Source organism: Etheostoma cragini, chromosome 19 (assembly GCF_013103735.1).
Source record: "Etheostoma cragini isolate CJK2018 chromosome 19, CSU_Ecrag_1.0, whole genome shotgun sequence".
NCBI classification, from domain to species: domain Eukaryota; kingdom Metazoa; phylum Chordata; class Actinopteri; order Perciformes; family Percidae; genus Etheostoma; species Etheostoma cragini.
The window spans coordinates 3483971-3496749 of NC_048425.1; the positions used below are offsets into that span (position 1 = coordinate 3483971).

Genomic DNA, 12779 nt, shown 5'->3' on the forward strand with positions numbered 1-12779 from the left:
CAATTTGAAAATTCCACAGACAGGGAGCGCTCTTGAACCCCTCACAATCTCTGAAAGCACAACTACTCGATCACGAGTGTCTCAACAGGTAGATCTATAGATAAACTCATCTTTCAGAAATTTGACCGACCGGGTTGACGCTTCAGCGTGAGAAATCGGGGGTGTGGCGTGTGAGCGTGTGAAACCAGTCAAATGCGTGTGTCTCACGGCCAATGCGTGAGAGTTGGCAGCCCTGCTCCTCTGTTCCTCAGAGGGAACCCTGGGTCATGTTTACAGATGACCACAAAGTGTCGCTCTTTAACGGTTTTAAATCCCATTGACATGGTCCATTACAAACCATCATCACAGCTGAACTTATACTCAAACTAATAAGCACAATATTAATGTATTCTCGGTGATCATGCATTGTCAGAGACTAATGTCTTTGCTGTAGACTCTTTTCATTACTTCAAGATCTTCCATGAAACACTCATCTTTTTTGTATCTACAAATAACTTATTTATTGGCATGTGATATAAATTGCAAATTAATTGCATTTTCTATGTAATTAAATCACATAACTGACAAAAATCTTGTAAATTAATGCCAACAGACATTTAAGATGTATCCTAGTGGTAGGCTACTGATGAGATGCCACACCTCGACTGGGCACACAGAGACTTCCCCTCCTAAGCTATACTTTTCCCATATGAATTACATATTAATTTAATTGACTTTTTAATTATCAATATGAAAAGTTAATATATGTAGCACATCTAATGTTCCTGTTCATTATGCTACTAAATAATATTCATATGCAGTGAACATAACAAATGACCGATTAGTCGAACTGCTCCAGTTGGAGATCATAGCTCTTGACTCGGCTGATTTTTCTGAAAGAACAGATGCTCGTGTCAATCGCCTGTCACATAAGGTAGTAAAACCGGAAATGTAATGGTTTGGCCTTCAAAATAAAACTGTACAATATTGCATTTAAAATAAAATAAAAACGTAATTCTACACATTACCTACCGTAATTAAAAGAGATATTAAGATCTGATAGTAAAATGTTCCATACTATATACTCGTCAAAGATTGTGTACGGTAGCTTTACCAACTTCGTAAACGGAAGTAGTAGCTAATTCTTGGTATCTTGACGCTGGATCGGTGTTTTCATTTTTAAGTGGTAAAGACGTACTGCCGACAGTCGTATTCTATTTCATAATGTTGGGCAATGTTATCTGACTATTATAGCTAGCTAATGTTGTACTGTTGCCTCCTTAAGTACACCTCGTCGTCGTTTCTGGGACGAAGAATGACGCAGGATTTTCAAGGAGCAGCCGCTGCGGAGCGTTAAGTTGACATTAGCAGCCTCCAGTAGAAGACGGCGGTGGAGCTAATTCGAGTCACAAGACTTCTTCACTGAGCTGGACGGCGGCTTTCTTTCTCCACAGGTAAAGTTAGGCCTTCAGTTAGCGTCTTTCGTCTTTATGTCTAAAACTACATGTGACATTTAACTAGGGAAGCCGAAGGGTTATTGTGTCAGTTAGTGATAAGAGTGGCTACATGATCAGCGGTAAAACCGCGAGGTAGCAGAGCATAGTGCAGATAACGTGGTTTGCGCTGCGTTTGCCCTGCGAGCCATTGAAAGCAGTGGGTATTAGAGCAGCGGTGCCGCTCCCGCCGTCATCATAATTGCTTCCATGGATAGATCTGACCATATATACTTGGTCATGGCTACCCTTTCGACTATGGCTACCTCAACCAACTTTTAACGGTCAGCGGCAATGATGTCAAAGTTGAAATAATTTGAACTTTAAGCAGCGCGCCACATCAAGGAAAGCTTCCTCCGAGTTGTTCACCGCTCTCGCAAAGTAAAAAAGAAAGAAAGAAAGAAAGAAGTGGCACAACCAGCGATAAGCGGCATTACCGCTGGTCATATGTAAACGGCTTAACGGTTAAACGCTTATCTCATTTGTCGTTGGGCTATTCGTCTTCTTTATGTTATTATGTAAGGTGTTTCTCCAGCTGCTTTCAGTGCTATCAAACGAACAACTGAAAGAGCAGAGAAACTGCGGAAATGGTTGCGAAAACGTCCCTGTAACTGGAGTTGCGCGGCGATGCGCCGTCTGGCAGGACCAGTGTGGGCGTCCCAGTCGGCTGTTTCCTAAGAGCCCACAAACCTAGGATTTGTTTTATGACTTAAAGTTAATTTAATTAATTTAATAAGGAGAGTGGCTGTTAAAGAAGCCGCGTTGGCTTTGCTATCATACGGTGACAATGTTTCAGTTTTGGGTGAGCTTGTATCGAAAATATTCAGCCGACAGTGCAAAAGGTAAAGCTAGGAGGCTAATTACCCTGCAGTGGTTAAATCCCAGACGCGGTCGCTCATTGCTAAATGGACTCTGTCCTCCTTGTGTAACAGGATTTGAAGGGATGGAAAACCCCGGCTACCGCACCGGGAGCTTTGACAGCCTCCAACAGCCCAGCGACGACGATGATGACGAGATGGTGGACATTGCAGGAGCCACACTGGACTTTTCCACCACGGACGACGACCCCCCTCTCAGCTCAGGTAACTGCGCAGACATTGATTTTGCCGTTGGAGAAGGCATTTTCAATAGTATTGGCATGAGTTGTTGTCTTTTCCAAGTAAAGTTTGTATGCAAACACAAAAAAATCGAAATATGCCTGTGGTTGCAAAACTGTTGGGCGACTTCTAGGATACTATCATAAACAATCTCAAAGTTCATTCAAACTGTTGTTTTGAATCGACTTAATGAACTACACTATCCAAAAGTCCAATCTGGGGCGAGTTTGAGCCAGTGGCTGAAGAAGTATTCAAATCATTTACTTAAGTAAAAGTACTAATACCACACTGAAAATACGAGTAAAAAGTAATATGTGTGTAAATATGTGTAAAAAGTACACTTTTTCTCTATAATGTAGTAGAGTAGAAATAAAATGGAAAGACACACGTTAACTACTTATTTCAAATTTGTACTTAAGTACAGTGTTTAAATGTACTTTGTTACATTCCACCACTGCCTGGAGGTTTAAGGCACTGACCATGACCACCTAGTATCTTAGGTAATATAACATCTTTTATTACCTGTTTTAAATTACAAGACCTGTCACTCTGTCATGGCTAACTTGTTTGAATTAGTATTATATTTTATTGCAGGTGGCAGTAAATGTTTCATCAAACATACTCACTTTCAACCCTCATGTGTTTTGTTTGAACTGAGGGATTAGAGGCTTTAAACTTTATGACCTTCAACCAGAGATTGACAAGGGATCTGATGTTGTTGTTTTCTAATAAAAGAAAGAAAGAAAGTAAGTCTATAAATGCTTGTGTGGCTGAGTTGCTAACCTCAGAGTTGTAGTCATGGCACAGGCTATGATAATTTGTTGGACTGCTGCAGAGTTGTTGACCTCACTTTATTATTATTATTATGTCTTATGGTGTTCCCAAAGTAGTCTTGGAACCGTTTTTTCAAGGTGGAATTTGTAAGCATTAATAACACTGGGTGCCTGTAAGAACCTTTAAGTCTACTGTTAAATTATGTCTGTAATCCCTGGGTACAGTGAGTGTTTGTCACAGGCTTTTACTGAGTCATGGTCATTCTAAATAATCACATACTACACACGTACACACACACAGACACACACATAGAGAGAAACTCACTGTATCAATCTGATTTTGGTTGACTTCACATCAGAACACAAACACAACCATTAAAGTGAGTTATAGCACTAGTAGTTTTTGTGGGGGTAACTCACCAACCAGGGCAACCAGGGCCGCCCGGTTACTGGTGATGATATCTTAACTTGGTAATGTGACTGCCCCTTAGTACAACGACCTCCAAAAAGCCGGATATGACAGGCTTACAGTATTTTAACTTCTTATTGCACCAATGAAGAGATTTCAGTCACATTAATGATTGATGGCTGCTTTGCTTATGTCATCATGACATCCGTGTGACACCTCAGCAATTGACCATGGAGATGCCTCATGTTAGCTATTTAAAGCAGAGACCCAGAAAAAATATCAAGTGAAGAATTAATAAATTTGCATGTAAACTAGAAAGAACGTTTGCCAATTTGCATTTTTGGCATGAGAACAGAGTTTTTTTAGCCTTTTGTTTTGTAAAGTTTGCAGCTCCAGGCAAAGTTCTTGTTCAGTTTTTGGTATTTATTAACAACCCTATTAACCTCCTGCAAGTGTATTATGGTTAATTTGTGCTTTGAAGAGTTCCCTCAGAGTGATTCAGATTCCTTTTTTTGACACTCAAATCAAATGCAGCGGACCCGCGGTGAAAAGTTGGAGCCAGCTCAACTTTAGGAGTAACGCAACCCCACATCACGCTGCGGTGGCCAATCATGTCACCTGCAATCAGACTTGTCAGTGTAGATTGAGGCGCTGTGAGAACGTGAAACATCAAGCCTCTGTGCCGCGGCACAACATGTGGCAAATTGCCGGATTGCTGATTTTGGTCTGAACGTAGCTTAAAGCGTTCCTTTTGTGGAAAAACTGTTTAGGGGAGATGCAATGTAAACACTGTTTTGGTTTCTCTTTACTAATGCAGCTTCAATACTTTTGATGTTTTTTGTCAGCACATTAAAAACAAATTCAAAGTGCAAAGGAAAATGTAGTGTCAGATGTTGCCCAGTCATTGCTGTCATCATCATGACATCACAAAAAAAATCTGTCCTTTTCTTTGTAACATCTTTGCCAAAAAGAGACCTTAAAGAAGATTGCTTTTCAAACTTTCAGGACAAGCCAGTGCATTAAAATACGACCTCAAATGATTCCAAAAGAAAGCACAGTCAGACAGTGATATCCCGCTGCCTGGTTACTACTGATGTCACTGTGACATCACCAGCACCCCTCTCCTCCCACACTGGTTGAAATAGAGAGATAGGACTGTGCCAACAGGAAGGAAGTCAGGAGGCAATCTTTTCCCCTCAATGGGAGCAGCTTCTGTTGGCTTGAACCATGTGTTTCCACTTCAGCTTTTTGTGGAGAGTGAAGAAACACAACTTTGTTTTATAACCAACAGTCATGCATTTTTAAAATTACACAGTGGTTTGTGAAAAGAAATCAAGGGGGGGGGGTCAGTTCAAGCAACTGGAGTTGTGAGGATTCTGTCTGACAGTAGTGCTGTGCTCCGTAGTCTCAGACTGATTATTGTGTGTCAGGCTCTGGGGAGATCAGGAGGCTTTTCGCCTCTAATTTCACCCTCCACCGTGCAGAGTTTGTCATTAAAGTTTTAGATCACAGTAAAAAAAAAAAAAGGAAATGGTGCTTTTATCTGTAATGGCAGATGTTGCTTTGTGTAGCTATTCTGCATTTCTTCCACACTGCTCCTTTTAAACATGCTGCAATCAAACTTTACTGTAAGGGCACACTATTGATATCTTTATTAGTATTTTTGTAGTTTGTGTGAGTGGATGACCTATGTCTGTGGGCCTATGTGGATGTATGCTGTGTATAAGCTATTGTACACCTTAATTTCCTTTGGGCTGAATAAAGTATCTCTAGCTCTGTCTCTCTAAGTGAACACACTCCAGGTTGGGTTCTAAACAGACTTAAGCAGTAAAACAGCTCGTTGTGACACTTAATTGAAAAAATTGTCGGCTTGCACTTTTGTTTCTTGCCTTTTTTAGTACAGCAACGTCCTCCTTTTCTTACCCTTTTGCGGCAGTTGAAAGTGCTCCTTATCGCGCATTTGAACTCGTTGACAAGCAAGTCTTCTTAAAAGTAATTCTTGGTGCCATCGTAATCTCTCAGCCTTGTGGAACCTGTTGCTCTGGGACTCATTCACCTCCAGTGTTCAGAGAGCAGAGTTTTGCCTAGGAGGTGTTGCTTGTGCAAATACTGGCCTGGGTGGATATCAATATAGTGGTACTATTATTCCTCTGTCAACAACTAGTGTGCAAGCAATGTGTTCTTTGTAGAAACATTTTTTTAAGTCAGTTTTTTTTTTAAATTATACAAAACATACAATTTACAAGATGAATCCAGAAAGCTTTCCCCATATTCTAGTGAATGAGTATTTGTATTAAATAACGTAACAATATCTTGACGGATGACCCCTAAACCCCCATCAAATACGAGCACCTCAATCTTTTACAAACCGAGGGAAAACACTGTCTTAAAACAATCTGTCTGGCTATCCTTAAACAAGTCTGGACCCAGCTTCTTATGTGCTTATCTTTTCTGCTTAGGGTCTCCCAGGACAAATAATCTTGGGCAGAATAGAACCTGGGTCCCTGCAATCAGACATTAGTTATCATGTATCTTGGTCCACACTTCCTGGACCTTATCACAGTATCATAGGACATGGAGCAATTGGCCACCCTCTGTCTTACATTTCCAACAATTTGGTGTGTCTTTCAATCCGAGTCTAAACAATCTGGAGGGAGTATAATAGGAGAATGCATCCGGAAGGGAAGGTGTTCTTAAGCGGTTGCCCCCGGCTGTAGTATTAAAAACCTTCAATAGGTAAAGGCATCATAACAATCTTCCGGTTCATGTTGAGGGATCAGATAAATGGAAAAGATTTTTTTTTTTTAATTTTTTTAGTCGTTATGCTTTTCATTCCTTTTTTTTTTTTTATTCATCCAACATGGTGTGTGGTGTTTTGAAAGACCAGCTTTTCAATGAAAGCCTTTGCCGTCTAAAGGAGGGAAGCGTGTCACTGCTTGTCCTGGCCGCCTGGCTTTCTGCCTCCTGTGTTTTAGTTTTTAAACAAGATGAAGACTGAAACGAGGTGATAACTGCCAAAATGCATTCAGACTAAACATGTAGGCACTGTGCTGCTTCGTCCCCATCATTTTCTTAGAATACTTGAACTCATTAAAATCTCCAGTGGGGACTCTTCACACCACTTGACCCCTGTCATTGTAGTAAGGTTTTACTGACAAGAGGAAGCAGAGAGACAGAGAGATGCCTAAGGAGCTGCAGCCTGGGCCTTGAAACTATTTTTTTCACTTTCGGGTTTGATCAAGATTTTTTTAAAGTTTTTAATTCTCAAAAAAGCTTAAAAAGTCGAGAGGAAAACCAAATCATCTACCGTTGAAGAGATGAAAAAGGTGCGTGTTCTCCCTCCCTTTCCTCTGTTTTTTGGCTCTGGGACGCGTTCCATGTCTCAGTGTATTGTTATTGCAAAAGCTGTTAAAGGAAACGCTTACCTTTTTAATTATCAGAAGTTTTTTGCTTTATGCATAACATAAAATCTCACCGGCTTCTGCAGGAAGTGGGTGAAGTAAAGGTCAGGGCTGCGTGATGTGAGGAAAATATGCAATGTCGTTGAATATTGCAATACTGAAATTTTTTGCGATAAACAGATGTTAAAGTTTACTCAGCTCTGCCGCTTTCAGTATTCTAAGAACAGACTGCTTGTTGAACTTATAACATAAAACCATATGAAAGGAAATGATTTCCAACATTGTTTTATTGAACAAATTAAACATTAAATTGAATATAAAAAACAATGGCCGTGACCGTTTTGAAAGTGCCTTTCTCTACTGATATTTTTTTTTTTTAACTACACACAAAAAATCTCCTAGTGTCCAACATGACGATGGAAAAAGTTTTCATTGTGCAGCCCTAGTAAAGTTCCTCCAGGGACATTTTGAACAGCTGATCTGTAAGGACTTTGCCCCTGGAGTAGAAGTAGGAAACATCCTAGCCAGGAAGAAGGGATTTGCTGAGCTAAAATATTCTTCCTTTTACTGTTGTACCTTTCTTCCCACTCATGCAGTCAGAAGCTGCCAGTACAATTGCAGACTTACTGGTAAAGCCCAAGATACTCCACCGGTTCGATAAAATACATTTGTGGAAGACTTGTGGTCATAATCGTGCTCACATAACCATTGAAAGGTGTGCCTCAAACGCTGAATGAGTCACAGTCCAAAGAACTGATCAATGTCTTAGTCTTCCATCCTGCATAAGCTTTTTGTAACTGAGACCACTCAAGAGGCCAGGACTCCCCTGGTGAGATGTCGTGGGCAGAGCATAAGCCCGCCCATCCAGCTTCTCACTGAGGTGCAGGAATTTCACAATATAAAATATGGTGTCATGTCGGGTGGAAGTAGAGCTGTAAATAACAATGCTTTTCCTTATCATTTTATCTATCAACTCAGAGAAATTCAGGAAATCCTGACATTTGAGGAGGAACCAGAAAGTGTTTAGCAATTTAGTGTCCGTGCAAGAAAATGTTTTTAGTTTTTAAATCGGAAAATATCTGATCAAACAACACAACTAAGAATTTGATTGAGCAATCCATGGCCAATTTCAGGACTTGGCACTTTCTTTTTTGATATTTAATGCTGCACATGTTTCAGTCAGTTTGTTTCAAAGAAAAGTAGTTTGAATAAACAGCGTAGGTTCATTTAAGTTTTTAACCTTAGTTTGGGCTGTGTGTCCAAAACTACAATGAAAGGAGATCTTGACTTAGATTAGAAATTCTTTAAAGTGCTTCCTTCCCTGTAACATCTGAGCCAGGTGTCTGTTGGCTGTTTCCAGCAGGACAGTCACATCACATCCTCATATTTGAAAGTTCCTTTTGAGCACATGAAAAACTTTATCTCTATATTTACTCTACCGCAGAGACGCACATTCTGTCTTTATTCAATTTTCCTCTGACCCAGTAAATATGAGCTAAAAAGCATGGGCTTAGCAGAGCAATGACGTAAACATGGTCCAGAGATGCTTGTTTGTAGTCGCCAAGCCTCACAGGGGTCACATGCAACGCCAATTCCCATGGCAACAAGAAAGCGGGAACGCAAGGTTCAAATCGTGTGTGTCCCTGTATGTTTTGTTTTGATATTCTGTAAAAATGTAAGATTAGGACACACTCTGACAGGAACCGAGTAAGTGCTGAGCTCAGCATGCAAACCTTCGCTGGAAACGAGCAGAGTTGCTCTAAGGACTCTTGAGTTGCTGACCTATTTTTCTGAGACAAACTAACACTGGATCAGTTTTCACTCTGCATTTTGAAATGTATCTTTGCTTGTGGCATTTGAAGTTGTAGACAGGATTGTTGTGTGTTTGGTTGTTTCACAGCACCGCCGTGTTTGTTTTAACGTGGTGAAGAGGTGATCATGTGTGGCGGCTCAGATGTTAGCCTTGTCAGTTTTCCTTTAGATGCTCATGTCCGTTAACCCCGCGTTAGACCAACAACCTGCCCTGGGTGCACCTGCCCCTCACTCTGTGGATGCTAGGAAAGGCTTCAGCTCCTTGCCCTGGACACAGTCCATAGAAAGTAGATGGCTGCTTATTAAAAATGTTACATCAATAATTAACATGCTTGATTGATTCGGAGGAAACCGTGAAGCACGACAGCAACGTTACTATTGGCAACCCACTTTGACTTCTTGTCAATTTAATGTCCATTTTAACTTGTAGTATTAAGAGCAACCATATTGTGAAACATCTTGGCTTCTTGCTGCCTTTAACAGGGACGTCCAAGGCTATGAGCTGAAACATCTTATAATAAAGTTAGTCACATGAATAACGTAATTTAATCATTGCAGAAATGGGCCATTTGTGGTTAACTTTGGGTTTGGCTTTGGACAGTTTTTCCTAAGAAAATCAAGCCGTCAGACAGGAAGTAAGGGGTTAAACAGCTGCCACAGTCCAGTTCCAATCTTTTAATGTAATTTGCTTCAATGTGGCAAAAGAATTTGATCGTGGTTTAACCCTATCAACTTTGGATACACAGCACTGTATGTCTCATGGAGGTCTAACTCAGACCTTTTGTGTGACAGGAAGTAAAGCAACATACTTAGTTATTAGTGGTTTAATTTCAGTTCAGTTCCAAAATGTTAACTTCATCATTCTGTTCACTACTTAATTTTGTGAACTTTGTCCTTTTTTCTCATATTACTGATTTAAAAACAAAACATTTCATCTTTTCTTCCGTGTATTTTCGTGTGTTTGCACAAGCCAGCCAGGAGCGTTTGATGCATCACACAGCCTTCCCACGGGATTCAAGGCTCAAGACCTTTTAGACTAAAATGACCTCCTGTTAACGCAGAGAACCACCTCAGCCAATCCGAGAGAGCTCACAAGCACTCGGCACCAATACAAAAACAAGTTCCCACCAGCTCAGCAAATCGTCATGTACTTCCCAGACTAGATTAGCCAATCATAACTCATTCCCAGAGCTCTCCGGCCAATGAGGGAGTGCTCTGTTGGAGTCCACTTCCTAGAGGAGTGCAGAGGAGCAAAGAGATTTCCAGTTTGAGATTTAACACTGACTGAGGATACTCAGCTGGTCGTGTTTGGTGCCAGGAAAGGAGAGATGGACTGGGAGTTCTGGACTAAGCATCTGGATGAGGAGGTTCTGACTGAAAACGGTGAGTGGGACCCAGGAAGAGTTTATAGGAGAGCTTTGTTTGTAGCTTTTTTTTTTTTTTTTTTTTTCTTTTTTGGCCGTCTGATCAAATCTGCTCTCATGCAGAGGGTGTTTTAAATGCATTTACGAAGAAAGTCATCTTTTGTTAGAATGCTGAAATAGGTCTTGCTTGAGTAAGAAGTTACATACATTTTTTTTTTTCACCTGCAACAACGTTTTTGTGATTGGTTTTATAAGCTTTAACGAGTCTTGTGTTTCTGCTGATGCCTTTAAACTTAACACTGGAGTTTAACCATTAAGACCATGTACAACCCTGACTCGTGGTTAATGTTTCTGTGCATGCGTGCGTGTGTGCGTGTGTCCTGCCAATGCATGTTTTGGGGCCAACTGTGGCTTTTGTGTTGCATTGATTTGTATCCAATGTGCTATGGAAATAAAGTTTGATTGAACAGAGGTTGATCTGTCTCTCAAGTACACGGACATGGATTTACAACTGAGGTCAAACTCGGATGCTTACCACTTGTTCTCTTTAGTTGTCTTTGCTTTTAAGTGCACTTTATTTAGAGCAGTGATTATGTAAATCTTCCTGATGGCCTTAGTCTGATTTTATTTGAAAATGACAAATTCCTGTTATTCTCTTCAAGTGTGTTTAGGTTATTTGACTGCATTCTCTTTGTTTTGGCTATCGTGAATAAGGTGCAAAAGTCACAGTTGTGTGTTTTTTAAATGCGTTAAATCCACCCGAAATAGAAAAAGGCACACTTTTATGATAGCAATGACTTTTGGTGAGACATCTTAAGGTGTTTACTCTATAAATAACAATAACATGGACTAAAATCATCCGATACTGGACACTGGAGAAATCTAACCAGACAATGGCTGGTACAAATGTGGCTATGGCTCATACTGGATTTCTTTCTACAGGGGATATTTTTGAGGGTCTAAAAATAGTTGGGAAATGTGTCTGTCACATTAAGGACATTCAAAAGAACTTGGTAAAGAATAATGGGCAAATAAATACTTTTGCATCTCCACATTTTTTAAGGTTCTCAGACGGGCTTTGATGGCCATTAGCAGGCCAACCAAGCCAAACATTTTCCATTCATTCAGTTGTTAGACATACCCAGTCCTGTACAGGGTTATTAGGGGTCCACAGCCTATCCCAGCATGCATTTTACAGCGAAGCAGGTGGATAACAGCTTTAATATGCCAGCAGCACAACAAATTGTTAGCACAAGCTAAGTGATGGCTTAAAAATGGCTTAAAATAAAAGGAAATAGAGTGGGATTGTTATTCCATTGATCTGTCCTCCACATTGTTCTGGCTAACACTGGGATCTAGTTACATTTTAGGTGTTATTACAAGCAGAGAGAGTGTGTGTCCGTCTGTGAGCCACTTGGTGTTTACGACCAGTATAACTTGTCAGCTCAGGTGTGTAAACTCTTTTGTATTAATAAATGCCAATGTTCTCCTCCCTGCAAGTGTCATGTTGGAAATGTGGCTGGTGTTTGTGAAGTAATCATGGTGTGGATTACGATTTTAGGATTTTTAATGGAAAATATGAAGGAATCCTAAAATGTAGACATTGTTATTTCCTGGTTGTGTTCCTGCAAACCTAAGACAATAGTTGAGTAATCCCTATGAGATGAAATATTGCTAGTGATTGCTTTAATGTTTTACTTCAGCATTGTCAGTTTCTTCTCTCGGTAACAGGGTTTTTTCTCACAAAAAGCTTGCTAAACTTCCTCACATTTTTACAATCCTATTATGACCTCTATTACACTCAAATGAAAACCCACTTTTATTTAGATGAAAATTGTTTTTGTCCCATAATTACTTGCCTCAAATCTGTTGTTGGTTGCTTACACCCAACATGAATCAGAACTTCCTGTGTCATTTCCTGTTTCCGTACAAAACTGGTTGTGATTGGTTGCTGCTGTCTGATAATTGTTGCTGTCTGTAGCTGCCACATACTCGAGCTTGAGAGAATGCGGCTGAAGTCAAAATCGTAGCTTTGTTTGTCTTTGCCTAAGGCACTCATTAATACAGCGTTGTCAAGAATAGTGTTATCTAATGTAAATTACCACAGTAGGTCACAATGCATATTTGTTGTTGCGCTGTTCTCCCCATTTGATTTTGCTCAGTAACAATAGTCACAATAATAAATGGGCTTCCGAGCATAGTGCATGCAGATTGTTGCTGCTGACATATCCATCTTATGGAGGAGCACATGTTCTGTAAAGAGATGAATTCTGTCAAATACATATATATATATATATATATATATACACTCACCGGCCACTTTATTAGGTACACCTGTCCAACTGCTCGTTAACACTTATTCTGTGTTAACCACGTGACTTTGAACGTGGCATGATTGTTGGTGCCAGAAGGGCTGGTCTGAGTATTTCAGAAACTGCTAATCTACTGGGA

At 40.2% G+C, this 12779-nt stretch overlaps 1 protein-coding gene across 4 annotated transcripts in view; it reads left to right on the plus strand.

Moving 5' to 3' along the window:
- Window positions 1-1142: 1142 nt before the first annotated feature.
- Window positions 1143-12779, plus strand: part of clcn5b (chloride channel, voltage-sensitive 5b) — a 29602-nt gene continuing 17965 nt past the window's right edge. Inside the window, exons 1-2 of one of the 4 annotated variants that reach the window (XM_034857089.1) lie at window positions 1143-1438; window positions 2405-2554. In XM_034857089.1, coding sequence (XP_034712980.1) covers window positions 2416-2554 — 139 coding nt within the window. In that variant the 5' untranslated portion in view covers window positions 1143-1438; window positions 2405-2415. Of the gene's footprint in view, window positions 1439-1908; window positions 2315-2404; window positions 2555-10018; window positions 10348-12779 lie in introns of those variants that run through there. The other 3 variants (XM_034857088.1, XM_034857087.1, XM_034857090.1) reach the window with 3 other exon arrangements.